Source organism: Oncorhynchus mykiss, chromosome 4, assembly GCF_057628025.1.
Source record: "Oncorhynchus mykiss isolate SJ-2025 chromosome 4, ASM5762802v1, whole genome shotgun sequence".
Lineage (NCBI taxonomy): Eukaryota > Metazoa > Chordata > Actinopteri > Salmoniformes > Salmonidae > Oncorhynchus > Oncorhynchus mykiss.
In genome coordinates, this window is record NC_143025.1 from 69,962,987 (window position 1) to 69,983,937 (window position 20,951).

A 20,951-nucleotide genomic window follows, 5' to 3' on the forward strand; every position below is an offset into this window, starting at 1 on the left:
CATGATGCTGCCACCACCATGCTTCACCGTAGGGATGGTGCCAGGTTTCCTCCAGACGTGACGATTGGCATTCAGGCCAAAGAGTTCAATCTCGGTTTTATTTGACCAGAGAATCTTTTGTTCAGTATAGATTCAGTTTGCTCAGAGCATAATGATACACAAACTAACAAATCAAGTTCATGAAAGGACCTTATACTGAATGTGGGCAACCAAAGGGTTAGGTACCCTGTCAAATACGCTCAGCTGTTTTCAACTAGTGTAGTTATCAATTTTGACACATGGATATGAAAATCATTATTGTACATTATTCTCTACCTTGCCAGATTTGTAGATCAATTTCCCAATACTGAATTTTAAAGAATTAATGTTGGGGTATGATGACAATTTTCTCTGTGTGTTAAATTCTTTAACTTCCTATGTTTCTTTCTGTGTTTTGAAATCAAACTGTCAATTTTAATGAATTTTCACTTTCTTTCAAGTTGTTTTAAGTTTGTAGTTGCAAAAAATGTTTATGTAACTGTTTTTTTTTTTAAATGATTGAAGTGTGATGAGTGAATGCAGAATGTAGAGGGGAATAACCCAGCCACAGTAGATACTTTTCTGTCTGGTTTTCCTCCAAGAGTGACTTCTGGACTCCCCCTCGACTACAGCCCCAATTTAGGTATACTACTGTAACTTTTTCTGTTTATCTCGTCTACAGACCGAAGTCCACAACCACACCGACTGGATCCCTAAGTGCCAACGGGGTGCCAACAGAAGGTCTCGACTACGACAGATTGAAACAGGTATTCAGAGGACAGACTTGCTGTTTGCTGGCAGAACAGTGGAGCTGTAGTATTTTACACAGCATACTACAGAGCCCTGAGAGGGTGTGCCCAATGACTGTGTCCCATGCTGGGGCAATCCCTCCCTCCTCCCCTATGAATGAGCCTGTTAGATAAGTGCAGATTCTCCTTATACCCTCCCTATCTGTGCCCACAGCAGCAGCCTCAGTCAGAGACAGAGGAGTAACACAGAGTGGTAACACTATGGGCTTACTAACACTCATTCAGCTCTCTGGGACAGTATCTCTCACTGATGCTAATGTCACTGTTCCGTCCCTCTGCTTTGGTGCAAGTTTCAATCCATTTCACATGTCCAAAGTGCCTGTTTGAAACAAATGCTTTGTTTTTCCACTGTCTCTAATTGTCTCTAATTGTCTTTGCAACCTTATTTTCAGGACATTCTGGACGAGATGAGGAAGGAGTTATCGAAGCTGAAAGAGGAACTTATTGATGGTAACTGATTGCTTGAGCAACCTGATGCACATACAGAGGGCGCTTTATATTTGTCCTATTCCACTGCATGTACAAGTGGGTAACCTGTACGAGTGTGAGGTGTGAATTGGAAACGTGTTTTCTGCATGTCCCAACCCTCCATATGACGCCCTCGGAGAGTGGGGTCACGGCCAGGGCTTCTGCCGCGTAATAGGTGACAGGGCATGAAATAAGTTCCTCAAAGCACATTTCACGCCATTCACGCCACTGCATATCACACCAAAGACAACACAAAATACCATAGAACTGACATGTTGTTTGTCTGTCCACAGCCATCCGGGAGGAGCTGGGAAAGTCGAACACAGCGTAGAAGGATCTCACCGGCCTGTGCATTACATCCATTACCGGACATCTGCGACAGGTCAACTTCAGATAGGACAATCTTATAAAGAACCGAAAAAGGAAAACAAAAAAAAGTCTAAAAAGGTAGCGACGATAACAATAATAACCGTATTAATACAGAAGACAGTGTTTTTGTCGGCAGAACAGCGTCACACACAGCTGGGGACGAGGGAGAGCGGGAGGCCGAGGGAGAGCGGGAGGCGTGTAGCATGGGAAGCACTGCTGGCGTCCATCTTGTGAAGCCTGGCCTTTCCTGCCATTTTCCCGCAGCCTCACCTGGAGGACAGGACACAGTCTTAAAAGAGGAGTGACTGTCATTATGCAAAGATTTCTCCCTTTGTCGATAACACAAGAAAACAAGGAAAATCAACAAATAAAAAACGAACTAATATTGAACTGTATACTGTACTAACCATTGAAGTGTGAGAAATCAAACAGACAGCATTTACACTAAGAATTGGAACAGTTAGCGTGCAATTGTGATTTCATAGTGAAAAGACACATTTAGTGGGTGAGTGTGAAGTTTGGAGGCAGGAGGAAAAGGGAAGTAGGACTCAGTTCCCCATAGGGCCATAGGAGGGAGCCTCTGGGTGTGAATGAAGGACTGACTGATGGACTTGGTATAGTCTACTGCTGCAGGACTCTGTAAAGCTAGTCTTCCTCAAATACTATTTTAACCTGAATATGTACAAATGAAGAAAAAACGATATCTAGAAGTCTTTCAATCATGTCTGTTTTAATGTAAACTATGGCCATATCAAGTAGCTTAATCAACTCTTTACATGATGGTCTGTCTCTTGGTCTGTTTGGCTTAGTATCCGAATATCATTATCTTCTTTTTTCTATAACGAGCTACTGTTCTGCATTTCTGTGTGTTGCAGGCTGATGAGACCGTCACAAAGGGTATGCCTTTCTAAATGTCAATCATTGTAGCTCTTTACCAAACAACCTCTGTCAATTAGTGGTGGTTAATAATGCTAAAATCACCATGACCAGATCTGGAGATGGAGCTATTTGAAATCTCTGTACTGTTATTATGAGCTGAACTTTTTTCTCTCTCTCTCTCTCTCCCTCGCAATTTCTAGACGATTTTTGGTGCATGTAAGGTTTTGTACGGTGAGGGTCGTGAGGCTGCCACGAAATTGAATTATTGTCCATTGGTTTATAAGCAATAAGTGTAGCATCTGGGTTGAATTTCCCCCACATTATTCCTTTTAAATGTTTGTGTTCTTTTAACTCCATTCTGAACACCTGTTAAGGATGTGACTGTGTGACAGTATCTCCTCCTTTCCACTATATCCACCTCCTCCATAGATTCTAACTGTGTGAAACAGATGGGTTGAGAAGAGATGGTTGAACAGACCCTCCCTGTTTATAGCCATTTATGTACTGAATTTACTGAGGAATGCCATTATTTTTTCAATTCATGGTATTTTGTTTTTGGGATTCAAGGCTACTGTATCTTTTAATTGATATTGCAGCTAAATTCAATATTCTATTTTTTTTTTTGCTGCATTTGAAAGAACTAGTAATGAAGAAGGGTGTGAGGGACACCCCAGAAATAGGTTTGTCTGCATGATGTATCCATATGGACATGCTTGTGCCATTAAGTTAAGTGTTTCACTTGCGCTTAATGATGATTTATTTTTATTTTTTAAATGCCTTTATTTCCTCCCCTATAATTTGAAGTTCTGATAATGGCCCACCTTGTTTGACTCATTTGGTCATAGGAATGGCAACAGCTTTTTATTGAAAATGTTTCCTTTTCAAAACAAAACATTTTGTATACAGTGCCGAGTTGACGTTCCTAATAATCTCGATGTACAATCAACTGAGAGAAACCAAGTCAACCTGAGACTGGTGTGAAAGAAAGAACTGTCTTCAATGTAAAACTCTATTGCTTCTATTCTCTTGATTTGCTGGTGAGGGGATCGACTTTGATCAGGGTTATGTCATGGCAACAGCTGAGGTGTGGTGGTGAGCATTATTCAAAACACTCCCCTTGTGTGTATTTTGCTCAAACACAACTAATTTAATTCTCTCTGGATCAAAGCATAGGAAGGTTTGCACACGAGTGTTTACAGCATCGATTGCACTTTATAAACCCATCGAAATTCATGATACTATGATGAACCTGCTTACAAGATGCAGCCATCGCCAAGAGTGTGACTATCGCACCAAAGGTTTCAGCTACAATCTCTTCCTACACACGTCACGCTCTACTGAGTCGCCTTTTGTTTCATCATTGTCAAGAGAAGGATACAAAGATTTCTTTGGATTGAGTAGTGAAACGTTCTGATCAAGGATCATTCGTATCTACGGATAATTCTGTTTGTAATCTTCATGGTTTGTGCCTTGTTCTGAATTTGCATTTAATATGTAAAAGATTTAAAGACCAGTAATAATACTAGGAACTGTCAAAATCTTCTTCTTTTTTTGCATCCTGGTATAGTTATTTTGAAGGGAGAATAATATCTGTTTCAAAGTGCAGACATGGTGTATTTTCCTCATGCCATTTGTATGTTGCAGAGCGGTTTAGGTTCTTGGCGCTTGGAAATCTGAAAATAAATATATCCTCTAAATTGAAAACATTTGATATCAAATTGTTGATTTTTGTCCATTAAACTCAGATTTTGCCATCTACTGAGGGAACTGAAGCTTGTGGACATAATAAAAAACATGCGGGAGAAATTAAACTGAATGTCTCTGAAATTAATTTATCAGCTTCGTTTATTTTTTATTTTATTCAAATTGTACCATACCATTCTCATGTTAATTACAATTTTCTTACATGCTAACATTGTTTTGTTTGAGCGAGTAAAATAAAAAATTGCAATACATGATCAAAAAGTACATTTGAATTGTGTGGTGTTAAATTAACATTGTTTCAATAGCTAATTCCTACAACTTTTTAATCTGGATAATTCTCTCCTGTGGGATAGAATATGATGCACAGGATCTCTGAGACTGATCTAAAGACTTGTGCTGCATCAGCAGTTTCTCTGAGTTCTTCCCGGCCTTTGAAAATAACCTGTTTAGATCTGCACCAAAGAGAATGTGTGGGAGAGCACACCTGCTTTATATGCAGGGCATTCATCAAATATTAAAAAGCTTGATAACGATGATTCAGCAGAAATACTGAAATTGAGCTTCGGTGAGCACCTTGGACTCTTCTTGTCACATGGTTATTATCAACATTGTTTTACTCTTCGTTTCAGTGTTGAATACTTTGCAGATGTTGGGTATAAAGAGGTCATTACTGTATAGGGATTGTCATAAGACTGAACCAGTGTTACAATTCAGTCCGACGTGTTAGTCACTCCCTTGCCACTTGTTCCTTGAGTAGGTCTAGGGAATTTTCAGCAGGCCTACTCCAATCACATCGGACCTTACATCACTATTTCACACCCCATTAACAGACACAGTTTCTGTCTGAGCCCGAGCCCATCACAATTGCTAAGCGCAACCAGTCATCTGCATCTGGTCTTGCTGCTTCTTTTCACATGGGTGACAAGATCTCACAGTGGGAGTCTACTACTGTGTGCAGTTGTTTTCAACATAATGAACAGTATAAAGACACTTCCTGGAGGAGGGCTGAGAAGTCTCATTTGAGGTTTTGGTGTTGCAGCCGGAGTAGAGCGAATGCTCTGCAAGGGCGGAAACTGCTGTAAAACAGGAAGACCCTAAGCGGCTGCTTGGCTTCATGAACTCAGAGGGAGAGAGAGGGCTGAGAACGCTGTCATTGGGCAGTAGAGATTATTTGTATTTTTTCCAAATCTTTACATAGTCATGAACTGTGAATGATTTGACACCTCTGCTCAGTTGTTTTCACTCTCCATGCAATCATTGCTTTTGATGCACAAGATAATGTTTCATGCAGTGGTGGGAAAAGTCTCCAATTGTCATACTTGAGTAAAAGTAAAGATACCTTATTAGAAAATGACTCAAGTAAAAGTGAAAGTCACCCAGTAAAATACTACATGAGTAAAAGTAAAAAAACATTTGGCTTTAAATATACTTAAGTATCAAAAGTAGAGGGCCTCCCAAGTGACACAGTGGTCTAAGGCACAGCATTGCAGTGTTAGAGGCGTCACTAAAGACCCAGGCTGTGTCACAACCGGCTGTGATCAGGTGTCCCATAGGGCGGTGCACAATTGACCCAGCGTCGTCCGGGTTAGGGGAGTGTTTGGCTGGGGGGTTTTTTTTCGGCTCTTCGCGCTCTAGTGACTCCTTGTGGCAGCCCGGGCGCTTTCAGGCTGACCCGGTCATCAGTTGAACGGCGTTTCTTCCAACACATTGATGTGGTTGGCATCCGGGTTGAGCAGGCGGGTGTTAAGAAGCGCGGCTTGGCGGGTCATGTTTTGGAGGACGCATGACTCGTCCTTCACCTCCCGAGCTGGTTGGGGAGTTGGAGCGATGAGACAAGATCGAAAAGGGGCTAAAAAAATATATCAAAAGTAAATGTAGTTGCTGAAATACACTTAAGTATCAAAAGTTAAAATCTTTTCAAATTACTTTTATGTAGTTAACCAGATGGTGCCATTTTCTTGTTTTTTAAATTGACAGAAAGTCAAGGGCACTCTACAACACTCAGACATCATTTACAAACAAAGCATGTATGTTTAGTGAATCCACCAGATCAGAGGCAGTAGGGATGGCCAGGGATGTTCTCTTGATAAGCAAGTGAACTGGACCCTTTTCCTGTCCTGCTATGCATTCAAAATGTAACATGTTCTTTTGGGTGTCAGGGAAAATGTATGGAGTAAATTATTTTATTTAGGAATGTAGTGAAGTGAGAAAAAAGAAGAAACCCTTGCACGGCTCTTGATAGTATCAATGCTCTTTAATAATCTTTACGTATCGGCCTCAAGGCCTTCATCAGAACTTTTGTTCTGTTCAGTTTTTTTTAGGAATGTAGTGAAGTAAAAGTAGTCAAATATATAAATCGTAAAGTACAGATACCAAAAAAGCTACTTAAGTAGTACTTTAAAGTATTTTTACTTAAGTACTTTACAAACACTTGGTTTCATGATAATCATCCTTCATAATCAGCATGTTTCAAAATTTTCTTGCAATGTCTGATTCCTTGAATGTGGTTTTGTAATCATTCTAAGCATATAAAGCGACATCCTAAATTAAAATCAGTTGTACAGTCAGTCAGAGCAATGTGTTGAAATTGAAGATGAATCAGAGCTTCATATTGTGAGGATAACACCAGCTGGTTTGTAAAGTTGAAAGCAACCCTGCAAAAATATGTGAATGTGAACTTGATCTCATATAGACATTATTTGGTTGATAGAGGTATATCCCACTGGTTCTGCACTGTTTCTTCTAATTTAGTTTCAGCTAGATGAAATAACAAGCACTGTATACCCTGGGCTTGAATTAGATTAAACATCTGCTCTGGTCTAGAATGCATGAGTACAATAGAAAGTCTAATGCTAAGATCTTTCAACAGGTGTTTGTTTCATGAGTAATCAACAGCCTGTAACAAAGCTACCTGAGACATTTCTTTACAGATTTGGGGATTTTTAATTGTGGATTGTTACTGTTTAAACTCAAAATACTAATATGCTTTTATTTTTATTAAATAAAACATGTATATGCTTTACAATTGACTACAAATCCATAAAGTATGGTGTCATAGTATTTTCCATGCATACATTATGCTGCTGTCATGAACAATTCATCTAATTAAACATGAGTTAGTCTTTGTTGTAGTAAAAATTATATCTCCCACAGATTAAAACATAATTTCCTCCATTTTGTCCGGCGCTGGTAGACGTCTGACACCATAAACAAAGAAAACCGTAGGACACGCCGGTTACTACCAATCCGCACTCTGTTAAAATCCTCTGGCGACCAATCAGAAAATTAAATAATTTAAAAAGAATAGCGTTGTAGCCAATCAGCGGGCTTCGCGCCATCCTATAGAGTGGTGGGCTTGGCGGATAGAGGGAGGGAGAATTGGCTCGACATTTAGCTGCAGTTTTTGAACGTACGTTAGCGTGCGATTCACTTTCGTTCCAGGTTTTAAAGGGATATCTATGTTATTTTCCTAATTTGAGTTGTACGTGTTATCTGAGGGTAAGGGCGTTAATTAATTATATAATTGATTGTGCATGAATGTGGCCACTTTAAATGTCTTTCCTGAGAACTTGGCCGCTGAACGTTATGGTATTGACTGTTTTGAGCTGCGTGGCCGTGGGATCAGAATAGTAACACCTGCGCTGCAGCTGAGCAATTTCGCTTATAATGAATAGGCTAGCTAACTACCTATCTATTGTCTGCACATGTTAAAGCGTCGGTGCATTGATTACAATTGCAAAAATGTAAACATGCCCTGAAACGTTAGCTAGCTAACGTTATCTAACATACCCGACTTACCACTAAGCAGCCTGCTAGTTTACGTTACGTAGCTAGCCAGCATTAGCGGGGATTTGAATGCATGGCATTTTCCCTCCACCCGCTGTCACTTGAAGCTATTACAATGAACTTTAACGGAGTAGAGACTGCTAACATTAACACGAATCTAGCGAACGTTAGCTAGCTAGCCGTCTTGCGAACGGTTATTTGTTTGCACATTGCCTCATATTTTGGAATACCGTTAGTTGCAGTCCCGATAGTTAGTTACAACCTGTAGCTACCGTTTGGACTGCTCTTCCAACCCAACCGTGTTGCTATGTAACGCTAGTTTTTGGTTACTCAAATCACTCTGGTGTGCTGGTTAATGTTATATATTCAACTGTCTGCATGTTTTCATGTAATTGTTATAATTTAGGCTAAATCTCCGGAATATGTTCACAACTGACTTACGTGCACCATCATTTAGGGCGATTTCACAAATCCCCTACGACCCCGTGTCCTGTAGTGTTTGGCACCCCGATGTCGGGCTATAAATCATGTGTGAAACGCAAACAGATCCTGGAGCTGCGCGGGTCCAGGATCCACAACCACTGAGCACGGGGATATTGTGACTCGGTAGCGCGAGTCGCGTGGAGCTTTTCTGCAGGTTGGACACAAGCGAGCTCGCTAACGTCAGGTAGAAGGCGCCTTGCTAATCACTCTCTAAAACTGTGGTTTTCAGGTCTTGTGAAAGCAAAACGTATTCCGTCGAATTCTCCCAAACGCTCCAGGAAACCGAACCAGGGTACCGAATGTCATATGTGAAAACGCCCCTAACTGTTAGCTGACATTAGGATGGATGGCAACAAAAACAACTAATTGGACGGATGAACACCTGGCGGTGGTTTGGTGAACTTTCTATAAAACCAATTACAAACACCCATTACATTATTGTAAACGATTAGCTAGGACTGTTTTAAGTTCTTCATAAAGTGATTGAAACGGCTTTAATTTAAAATGTATTTTAAAAGGCTGTGTCTGAGGTATGGCACAAAACAAAAGACGAGGGGCTGACTTTCGAAGCTCCCACCACATCAAACCTGGCATCTTTCCTGGAGTAGGGTATCCTGTCCGCATCGTTTAGCTAGCTAGACCTTTAACTTTATGGAGGAATTCAACAGGGACGCCAGGACAGCAGGGTGTGTCGGGTTTTGCATTCATTCAATTGTATATATTTCAGCAGCTGTGATGTAACTTTTATTTGATGAAAAATGACACATGCCAGTGAATAGTTGCTTGTGGTCATTACAAGGACTGAGTTGTCCAAGTATGTCAGGCACTTCAAGTCTACAGTTTTCCCCCTCTATTTAAGATTTATATTCACAGGGACTATGTTTTCATAGTGTGTATGTGTTTTAAATAGTCTGTGGCAAAAACAGTTGTATAACCAGAGCAGGCTTTCACTTGTTGATTTGACATGGGTAGACATTGAAGCACAACCTCTGTTAAACTTCTAAAATGCAGTTTCTGATGTTACCTGAACATTACTGGAATTCTGTGTACTAAGGCTATTGAGAGAGTGATAAAGGGGACTGGAATGGCAATGACTAGTTTTAAAACTACAGAGTTAACCCTAGTGGGGACGGGAACGTCAGCAATTCTGTGAGCTCTGCATCCCCTTCCATACCGCTGACCTCACTGCTCCATTGTGTCAAGTCTTGTGCTCTTCTGTCCCCCATTGCATGTTCTTAATGCACACTGTGAATGTCTCATCTAGCCTAATCTTCCTAAATCTAGTGTGATTGGGGAAATGTCTGGAAGAAAAGTTGTCCCCGTCGTAGACCGTTTTGATATGCACACCCAATTCATCCGAAAAAGTGGATCATTGTAATTAGGGATGTTAACGTTTAGCTATTACATACATTTGACTGCGGTTGCTTATCAGTCTATGGGTTAATTTGCATAAATTGGTGGAATTAAATTGGCTCGTGTATTTTCCTTAGTCGTCATGTATCTTATTTATCACATGAGCACAGCATACAGATCCTAGTTTGAGGAGTGGAATAGCCTATCACCTGTCAGACAGCACGAGAGCAGCTCCTCAGAAAGCTGGTACTGGAGTGAAACTTACTTTTATAAGCCCAGTCATGAAAACGGAAGTTTGAGCGAGACTGCCGTTTCAAAACCCTCTTGTATTTCAAAGGGGGAGAGAAACATCCCTGATTTGAACCCATCCTGGCAGCGCTACATTATACATGTGGCAGTGGCTTAGACCACCCCATGATACTCCCCTGGTTTTTAACTTGCTCTCTCTCTCTCCGTCAGGTAAATGAGGATGCCGGGTAGTAGGTTTCAGAGTGGGGACATGGTGATGGGCCGCTGGCCTGGTAGCAGCCTGTTCTACGAAGTCAAGGTGCTGAGCTACGATGCCAAGATTCAGCTCTACACGGTCATCTACAAGGATGGCACTGAGCTGGAGCTCAGAGAGGCTGACATGAAGGTAGGAGCACTCTCTATCTCCATGGCAACCATGTCACTGATGACATGACACAGATGGATGGAATTTCTCTATCTTGACAAGATTCAGGAATTTTGCTTATTTTACTCAAATATTATCTTATGATATGTTGATTGCGCCATTGGTGCTGGCCTTTCTAAATTCAGCTATGTAATAACAAGTTTGTAACCTTGCTAAATGCGACAACTTATGTTCCAGAATCCAACTGGCTTTAAACCAAGCCGTCGTTCTCGCTCCCGCTCTCCGTCGCGGCGGCGCAGTCGTTCCCGTTCTCCAGCCAGGACCACCCGGCGCTCCTCGTCTCGCACCACCAGTGGCACCTTCGCCACAGAGACGCCTGCTGCACGCAAGGAGCCCAAAATGAAAGAAGTGCTGGAGATCAGACTCAGCCCTGTGGTGAGGAACACATGTCACACACACTGCTGGGATTTAGAATGGCTTTTTGTTTTTGAGTGTTGCTCTGCTGCATGTGTGTTGTATTCAGAATGCACTGTAAAACGCATGACCTCAGAGATGGCATTATTTGATAGTAGATCAAGCGTTGGCTAATAAAATGTAATAAATATTTGTAAACTTTTTGTATGTGTGACCAGTGGGTCCATCTTTACATAGTGACACGTGTGCCTCTTTTTCCGTATTGTTTGTCATCGCGTTCCTTTTCCCTCATGTTGACGTTTTGCTTCCCTCACTCCATTTACCACAGGCTAGGCCAGTTGAGAACAATGGCCACAAGCATGAAAACAAAGAGAATGATACTGCTGACAAAGTCAATGAGGTGAGACTTTAGATAAAGTACATAGTTATTTATTTTTTTGCATCTATCCATAATGATGTCAATGCTCCTAGAACAAAATTAAATGTTTTTTGGGCTGTAAGCAAGTTTGGCATTAGACTTGTAACTAGGGACGCACGATATATCAAACATATCGTAATTGGGCAATATTAGGTAAAAAAGCCAACATGGGTATCGGCCGATGTGCAAAACCGATGTCAAAGCTGACGTTCATACCTATATAACGTGGCGTAATGACGACGCGTAAAATTTTGCACTATACGTGCAACACAGCATTCATATACTAGCCCATAATGTCTGCTGTGTGGATTGAGCAACAAGTCGAGCAGTCATTTGAAAGAGTAACAACATTTCAGTGAGACAACTAGAAGGCGAAATCCATTAATGCCAAGATAATGGAATTTATTGCCCTTGACAGTCAACCGTTCTCTGTCGTGAGTGGTGTTGGCTTTCGCCAACTGGTTGAGCACCGGTTAACACTACCAAGTACGCTATTTTTCCAACGTTGCCCTACCGGAGTTACACAGTAATAGTGTCACTGCTATTAGCTTCATGACATGCATACGAAGGCGTGCCATTTTGGGTCTTTGCGTGTCAAAAAAGATATAGTAGCACTCAAAGCTGTACAAAAGTCTGCAAACACCGGTCATGTGTTTACAGTACTGCGTTGGTAATAAAGCATAATTAGTTCAACCTTAACTTTTGGGGTAGCTAGCTTTAGCTTGGTACCTAGCTTGCACCAATACAACCAGCCTGAAAACAATGACCAGTAGAAACTGCAGTCATTTTCATTAGTCTTAGCAATTATTAAGGAATCCTTTTAAGTATTGTTGTTCGCCTATTGAAATTGACCTTTAGTTCATGAAAATAAATAGCAAGCCAGCTACTTAACCCTGTTGCCTAAAGCTAATGTTATAAGCAGCCAGCTAGCTTCATCTGGCTAGTGAGGCTTGACTGGGTTGTGTTGTGAAGCTAGCCACAATAAGGATTAGGCACAATGGTAGAATTTGCTGTTTGCCTTCAAAATAAAAGTATGTAATTGACAGTAATGCAAATAGTATAATTATGCTATACTTTTATTTTGAATGCTAACCAAAGTCCACTATTGTGGCTAATCCTTATTGTGGCTAGCTTCACATAGATGGGTCCGCCCGTTAATCAAATAAGAACTGTCTTATAAATTAGCGTTATTTTAGATGACAGCTAGCTAACTATATAGCTAGTTAACTAGCTACTGAAACAGATTGTTGTTTTGCTGTTTTGGGGGAAGAACATTGTTTGCATCCATGAGCTAGCTAGCTTTTTTTAAATGACCAGCACTGTAGATGCTCGAGACAACTTCACCAGCATCATAGCATTCGTATTGATGAATCATTGTGACATATGAGTGAGAGTGTAACCGATGTGTGATAACTACGTAAAAAAATGTATGAATGTGTTAAATTATGTGACAAAGCTTATTTGTCACGCAAAGACCCAAATGCCGTTCCATAAAAATCCTGGTTGAGAATGAAACGACTGAACAAATTATCAACTGAACAGCACAGCGAGTAAGTGAAAGAAATAGGTTTTGATTAGGTTTTACTGGTAATGGGGACACAAAATAAACAATTTTTTTTTTTTTTTTAATAAAGACAAAAGTTAAGACTAGATTTTCTCACTCTCAATGCCAACAAAATAACTTTTTTTGTGTGTGTGTAACCTTTATTTAACTAGGCTAGTCAGTTTAGAACAAATTCTTATTTATTTAGCTTTATTGCTTGTTTGTGAATGGGCTTTTAAATGTAGGAATGTCATGATTCATGTTGTACCTCCTGTGTGTTGGGAGGACTCTGCATGGGAGACTCAACCTGTACCAAGCCGTAGCTGACTGAGCCACACACACCACTTAGGGTCCTGCTAATGTTCCATAAGTCAGTCACATGCTGTTTGAACATGTGTTACCTCTTTTCTCTGCTCTATTCAGAGGCTCTGAGAACTTCTCATTGCCGTTTGTGAAGACTGCTCATAGTTTGTTAAATGAATCCTTAGAATGCCCATATAACGCTGCCAACCTTGTAGTAAAAACAAACGATGGTTTATGGTGGTATTTCCTGCTATAACAAGTGTTCACTTTTCCTTTTTAAGCGATGCAAATCTACAAATAATTTGTGTGGCAAATAGAATGGATGTGCATTATGTTCCCTATGAGCTTAAGTCACTGAGGGTTAGCCATGTCTGTGTAAATGAGTACCACCACTCAGCCTGACTGTGTCTAACCATGTCTACCTCCAGAAACCTGCGGAGCAAGAGAAGATATTAGAGAGCCGCTACAACCTCCGACGCAGAAAGGATGACGGTGACGCCAAGCCAGCCGAGCAGACAGAGGAGGAAGCTGAGCCGAAGCCTGCAGCAGCCACAGCCCCCATCACCACTGAGCTGGAGTTGGGAGGGAGGCTAGGTGAGAGGAGGAACAGAGAAATGTGGCTGCTGTGCCTCTCCCAGCTTGTCATGTGCTTGATAGAGAATGTGAGGGGGGGGTGGTGCTAGTCTGCAAACTGTTATGCCAATCAAATTGCACTAGGATGCACTTTGTTTGACAAGAATGCATTTCGGGAGGGACAGTAACTGGTTAAAAAAATAAGTAAGACAGACTACCTTATGGCTCCAGTCACTCAGTGTCTTTCCCCCCTGTGTTTGCAGGAGTGTCCTGCATGATGCTGTTCCTGCCTGTGGCCGTGTTGGGACTGATGGTGGTTTGCAGTCAGGAGGATGCTAGCCTGATGAACCCCCCCTCTCTGCCTGCCCTGGACTCCCTGTTGGATCCACATGTGTTTGGCATGGTGGTCCTCTGGTTCCTCTTCCAGGCCCTGCTCTACGTGCTGCCTGTCGGAAAGGTAACGTGATCACCAATAACCTCACTGCTCTTCTGGCACACATGTAGGATCAGCTTACTCTGTTCTAGTCATTGTGGAGAAAACACAGAACTGAACCATAGATGATCGTCTAGTGGGCCAACCATGTTCTCAGAATTCTACTCCCACCATGATTGAAGACTACACACACACCAACCCCCCTAGAGTACAGGCCATACACATGACACCCGTCCGTGATCTGGACAGAGCACATGACTGGCGCTCACGCCTCGTTTCTGCTCATTAGTCAGGGCAGAAATGAGAGGAATCAGCAGTAGTAGGCTACTGTCCCCGCTGGAACACCACAGGGAAGAATGGGAGGTTTTGTTCAGTTTCCTCTCCTGCTCATCTGCCTTCTGAATACAGTTGAAGCACACATGCCTTTTTGAGAATGTAGGAAGCGTTCATCACACGGCTCCCATGAAATCCTGTTCTCTAGGTCTGGGGAGTGTTTACATTAGTCAAAGGGGATAATGTAAGCTTTTAACATGTACAAAAAGTCCCCTGTCCTAGCTACATTATCCCTCTCATAATGTATTTCCTGTAAGGTTGAATGATGGTCCAACCTGTGTTTATGTCCCCAGGTTGTAGAAGGAATCCCCCTGAAGAATGGAGAGTGGCTGAAGTACAGAATGAACAGTGAGACATTCTCCTGTGTTTCATGTCTTGTTTGTCATTTTGAAGGGATTAACTGGTCAGTTACTCCCAGCACATTGAGATCTCTAGTAAAGCACTATGCCAATGTATTTAATTAACATGTAAGTCATGTAAGGAAAGACCCTTTGGTTGAAGAACTTCCTGTGTATTAACCCTGCATGTCTCCTCCACCACCACCAGCCCTCCATGCCTTTGTGCTGACGGTGGCTGCCCTGGGGGCTGCAGTCCATCAGGGGGTGGACCTCAGCTACATCCACAGCCACTTCCTCCAGCTGGCTGTGTCTTCCCTGCTCTTCTCTGTCCTGCTCAGTGTCTATCTGTACGTCCGCTCTCGCTGGGCACCCCAGGACCAGCTGGCCCCTGGAGGAAACTCTGGTGAGTGGGTGTGTTTGTGTAGTTATCACTGGTAGAGAAACGCTTCTACAATCTAGGCCTGATTTATTCCATGATATCGGTATATTATGGCATGGGCCACAGCATAAGGTTAAGGGCAAAGATTACTGTACTGCCTATTGGCATGATGCCTCCCAAATGGGTAACGTAATATGATTAATCTGTTCTTCTCACCTCAGGGAGTGTGATTTATGACTTCTTCATGGGAAGTGAACTCAACCCCCGGATTAAGGGCTTTGATCTCAAATACTTCTGTGAGCTGCGCCCAGGATTGATGGGTTGGGTAAGTTTAAACATGTTCCCATTTAAAGTACTTTTCAGCTGTATATTAGCCATTTTAGTGTAGATTAAGCTGTTTTTATTTCCTCACACACAACTGCAAAAAAAAAAAAACAAGCTCAGTGTTCAGTTTCCCATTATGTGAACAACACAGAATAAATCATACTACAGTACATTTTGGCGCTAGTTTGTCTGTTTGAGGTGCACTATATATACAAAAGTATGTGGATACCCCTTTAAATTAGTGGATTCTGCTATTTCAGCCACACCCGTTGCTGACAGGTACAGTACCAGTCAAAAGTTTGGACACCTACTCATTCAAGGGTTTTCCTCTTTTTTTTTTTTTGACCATTTACTACATTGTATTATTGAATAATAATAATAATAATAATAATAATAATAATAATAATAATAATAATAATAATAGTGAAGACATTAAAACTATGAAATAACACAAACCATGTAGTAACCAAAAAAGTGTTAAACAAATCAAAATATATATTTGAGATTCTTCAAAGTAGCCACCCTTTGACCTTGATGATAGCTTTGCACACTCTTGGTGTTCTCTCAACCAGCTTCATGAAGTAGTCACCTGGAATGTAGAAAATAGTAAAAACAAAGGAAAACCCTTGAATGAGTTGGTGTGTCCAAACTTTTGACTGGTACTGTCTATAAAATTGAGCACAGCCATGCAATCTGCATAGACAGACAAACATTGGCAGTAGAATGGCCTTACTGAAGAGACTTAACTTTCCAACAAGTCAGTTCGTCAAATGTCTGCCCTGCTAGCGATGCCCCGGTTAACTGTAAGTGCTGTTATTGATAAGTGGAAACGTCTAGGAGCAACAACGGCCACACAAGCTCACACACTACAGAAGCTCACTGTAGTGTGTTAAACTGCCCCTGGAAGCAATGTCAGCACAATAACTGCTCCTCTGGAACTTCATGAAATATGTTGTCATGGCCGAGCAGCCGCACACAAACCTAAGATCACCATGCGCAATGCCAAGTGTCGACTGGAGTGGTGTAAAGCTCGCAGCTATTGGACTCTGGACCAGTGGTAACGCTTTCTTTGGAGTGATTAATCACGTTCCAACATCAGGAGAGCGCTACCTGCCCCAATGCATAGTGCCAACTATAAAGTTTGATGCAGGATGAATAATGGTCTGGGGCTGTGTTTCATGGCTTGGACTAGGCCCGTTACTTCCAGTGAAGGGAAATCTTAACGCTACAGCATACAATTAATGACATTCTAGACCATTCTGTGCTTCCAACTTTGTGGCAACAGTTTGGGGAAGGCCCTTGTTTCAGCATCTCAATGCCCCTGTGCACAAAGCGAGGTCCATACAGAAATGGTTTGTTGAGATCGGTGTGGCAGCAATGTTCCAACATCTAGTGGACAGCCTTCCCAGAAGAGCTGTTATAGCAGCAAAGGGGGACCAACTCCATATTAATGCCCATGATTTTGAAAAGTGATGTTCGATGAGCAGGTGTCCACATACCTTTGGTCCTTGTAGTGTATGGATTGTTTTGCTGTCTGTTTAATCAGGCTTGTGACGTCTGTGTTCTGTCCAGCTGGTGATCAACGCTGCCATGGCTCTGTCTGAGATGAAACTCCATAACCTGGACTACCCTTCACCAGCCATGATCCTGGTCAACTGCTTCCACCTGTTCTATGTGCTTGACGCCTACTGGCATGAGGTACAGAAACTGCTGCCTAATGTTTTATTTGGTCTCCATTTATTTGGTTGTAGGATGTAATCTAATGGTTGACTGTTACTCCCCAGGAGGCTGTCCTGGGCTATATGGATACAACCCATGCTGGATTTGGCTTCATGCTGGTGTTTGGAGACTTGATGTGGGTTCCCTTCACCTTCAGTCTCCAGTCCTACTACCTGGTTTACCACCCCAACCACCTCTCTCTGCCCTGGATCGTAGGCATCGTTACTCTCAATGGTTAGTCAGTACCGGGATTTTTTTAGTTTTGGCATTTGGCAAACGTTTATATAAATCCTACATGTAATCTGTAATATACTTTTTGTTGTATGAGTAACAGTATGACGTTGTCTTCACGTGTTAGTCATTGGATTTAGCATCTTCCGTAAAGCAAACTCGCAGAAAAACGCCTTCAGAAGAAATCCTTCAGACCCTACATTATCCCGTAAGTCCTCAGTCCCAGTAAGTCTTATTCCTGTATAAACATTAGCAGGCCACCTGCCTTGATAAAGGGATGAAGTTATTCTCTGTCATGTTGTTGGACTCGCTGTAACGCTGTGTTTTCTAGATCTGAAGACCATCCCTACTGCCACGGGGAAGAGTCTCCTGGTGTCTGGTCTGTGGGGGCTCGTCCGTCACCCCAACTACCTGGGTGACCTCATCATGGCTCTGGCATGGTCACTACCCTGTGGTGAGTGACGGCTACTTAGTTAGTCATAGCTGGTTAGTTACCAGGTGCTGGTTAATTTGTTTGATTTGTTTTTCTGAGCTGTGCTGACCATGCACCAGAAACAGACCAGTAAATCTACACGTCTTGATATGTGTGTAGTGATATGAGGAGACGCTGAAGTGTGTGTTGTCTGTGGTCGTCCTGTAGGGTTCACCCACATCCTGCCATACTTCTATGTGATCTACCTAACCACCCTGCTGGTCCACCGGGAGGCCCGGGATGAGGCCCAGTGCAGGAGGAAGTACGGCTCGGCGTGGGACGACTACTGCCGAGAGGTCCGCTACCGCATCATCCCCAGAGTCTACTGAAACCTTCGCCACCCCGACCTCCAACCAACTCCATGGCCTCCAATTCTGCAAGCTCACAACTCAGCGCATGGCTACATGAGTTTGTAGAAACAACAAGTTGTTTGGAAATTAGAATTTAAAGACATTGGGAAACTTGAATTTCAAAAAGGGGGAAGCTTGATTCTTGGAAGTTCTGCAGGAGCAGCTTTCTTTGAAGTGTGATGGTTTTATGAAGGTACACTAATTAGCTGGCTGAATTTGATTAATGCCCTTTAAGAGCGAAAAGGTTTCAAAATTGAAGAAAAAAGAAGCCTCAGTCTGTGGAAGGGATGTATATTTTTGTACATAATTATTTTAACTTTAAGATGCCTGTTAACATTGCATATTTGATCTGTTTTTAAGTTTTCACTCCCATATCCAATTACAATATTTGCTTGGCTTTAATTTTGAAGTATTTTGTAATGATACCTTTGGTATACATTGCTTTTTGTGTATATTGTCAACGATGGGATTTAAATGCTCTTTTATCTGTACAGTTAAAATGGGATTAACGATCTTCCTCAGGACCACAACATTCACAAAATAGCATTTAGACATATTTTTATATAGAGATGTAGCCTAGTGTTAACTGAGTGTAAAATAAAAGGTATTTGGTTGTTTTAAATGCACTATGAAAGATTGTATTTTATACCAAAAGTCTATGATTTGACTTTGCTTACTCCAGTTCACTGTCAAATTCCTCCCCAGTCCTCTGGATCGTAGTATTGTTTCGTTATGCTCCTGTTATAGTCACAGTCCCCTTTCCAGAGGAAATCAAATCCACAGTATCTTATTTAAAACCATTACCATCTGCAAGGGCACCTAGACAGTATCCATGTTAAGCACCTTAAGTTATTCAAGACCTTACTTTTCAAAAAAGGCATCACAACCATATTTTTATTTTTCATTTAGTGTTCAATTTTGAGTTTGTCACGGTGAAAACAGTCAGACTTTCTGCACGTGCAATGAATGCTGTGTCGTGTGGTAACCACCTGGCAACGGTGTTTAATCCTGTGCAAGTATTTCTGACCCAGCTGTAGATGAGCAGTATAGCAGCAATAGAATAACTAGAATAGGTGGCATTTTATGCAACTGAATGCAATGTAAATATTAGATTTTTTGTTTTTATTTTAAGTATAAAATATACAAGTGACGCTAGATCTTGTTTTACAAGTAGATATTTAAAGTTGCATTTGATTTAAACTGTTAATTGCCTGAATTACCACTAGCCATTTTTGTTTACAGCCAGATCTGCTGTTCTCTAGACAATATTACCATGTAATCTTAGAACATAACTTGTGATTTGTCTAACTATTTGTCATTGAGACCCATTCTGTACTCAACCTTTGTTTTTGACTGATGGGACTGGCAACAATTTCCTGTTTGGGTCAGCTGGCTGTTTGTTGAAGCTAAAACAAGTTGGATGTAACTAGGACAGTGGAAGAAAACTGAATGTTCATGATTTGTTCAATGTCCGTCTCCAACGGAAAACGTGACAATGGCTGGAAATCTCGCCTTGTACAAACGTTTTGGCAAAAAATAAAGGTTTACACTTACAGTATCCTTGTTATTCAGACATGTCTAACGATTCAACACATAATGCACTGAGACTAGACTCCTAGAAAGAGAAGACAAGTAAAACAAAGGAAGGTCAAGCAAACAATTCAACACTTCTGCGATGCAGCCAGAGGTCAATCAGAGGATGGGGCTGGCTGCAGATCTGAACAGGACCAGAGATCAGCCCCCTGCTGCAGACACGGAATCAATTTGAGATGCTCTAATTCATGTGACCCTTCGCACTGACTGCAGTGTGAAGGGTAGATCCCCCAAATAATGTGTGTTTTGCTCTCAGCACATGTCACCAGAGAGATGTAAAAGTCTTCTCTGCAGGTGTTTGGTAGCCTGGTCTAACGTCTCTTACTCTTGCCAACTCCATTGCTCATTGTCAAGCCAAACATCACAAGGAGTTTGCATGATAGTAATCAGGATGGCACTCGGGCTAGGTTGTTTGGTTATACTGTACCTTATTTCTATTCTCGCGAGCAGATAATGTATTGCTGCAGCACTTCTACATAATACAATCTCCAACTGCTTTCAGTTTTTCCAATTTCCAAGTTTGAATATTGTCTGACAATAGTCCGGTTACAGGTTTTGGAGCATCGTTTTGAATCCGAGATATTAAAAGGTTTTCATTGAGACTATACATTGTATAATCCTGCCTGTGAGCATAGTCCTCCTCACCTTGCAACGGAATTGGAAGCAGTGGTGGTCTCAGAAGACTAAAGTTTAGCAGATCCGCTCCCCTACCCAGTAGTCTACTCTGCAGTCTGTCTCTACTCTAGGCTCTCTTCCACCCCTCACAGTTCTGCCACAGACACCATCCCAACATCTAGCTGAGGTCAAGAAACAAACAAGGTCACTGACATGGGGTAGCAAAGAGTTCAGGAAGTAACCGGAAAGAAACATTTTGTACTTAGTTCATTTACAGAAAGCACCGGATTTACTTTTTGCTAGGTTTAATACTGTTTAATACTGTCTGCAATCTTTCCTTTTTAGTTAGTGGTATATTTCCATACCAGATCCTAGGATTGTAGAGCGATCATTATGGTATGTTAATGAGCCTATAAATAATTTGGACAATT

The 20,951-nt window shown here is 41.6% G+C and overlaps 2 protein-coding genes across 15 annotated transcripts in view; both read left to right on the plus strand.

Annotated features, from left to right (window-relative positions):
• enah (ENAH actin regulator) overlaps positions 1-4,508 on the plus strand; it is a 155,668-nt gene extending 151,160 nt beyond the window's left edge. For all 14 annotated transcript variants that reach the window (XM_090232889.1, XM_090232892.1, XM_090232891.1 and 11 more), the window contains 3 exons: positions 701-785; positions 1,220-1,277; positions 1,589-4,508. In XM_090232889.1, coding sequence (XP_090089015.1) covers positions 701-785; positions 1,220-1,277; positions 1,589-1,626 — 181 coding nt within the window. In that variant the 3' untranslated portion in view covers positions 1,627-4,508. The remainder of the gene's footprint in view (positions 1-700; positions 786-1,219; positions 1,278-1,588) is intronic.
• A 2,944-nt stretch (positions 4,509-7,452) lies between these two features.
• On the plus strand, positions 7,453-19,870 carry LOC110522282 (delta(14)-sterol reductase TM7SF2). The gene is made up of 14 exons (XM_021600545.3): positions 7,453-7,745; positions 10,329-10,503; positions 10,720-10,917; positions 11,225-11,296; positions 13,589-13,754; positions 13,997-14,190; positions 14,793-14,847; positions 15,046-15,240; positions 15,438-15,541; positions 17,113-17,238; positions 17,325-17,493; positions 17,618-17,698; positions 17,822-17,944; positions 18,131-19,870. Exons 2-14 carry the CDS (start codon positions 10,333-10,335, stop codon positions 18,289-18,291), a joined length of 1,815 nt encoding a protein of 604 aa, XP_021456220.2. The 5' UTR covers positions 7,453-7,745; positions 10,329-10,332; the 3' UTR covers positions 18,292-19,870.
• The last annotated feature ends 1,081 nt before the right edge of the window (positions 19,871-20,951 follow it).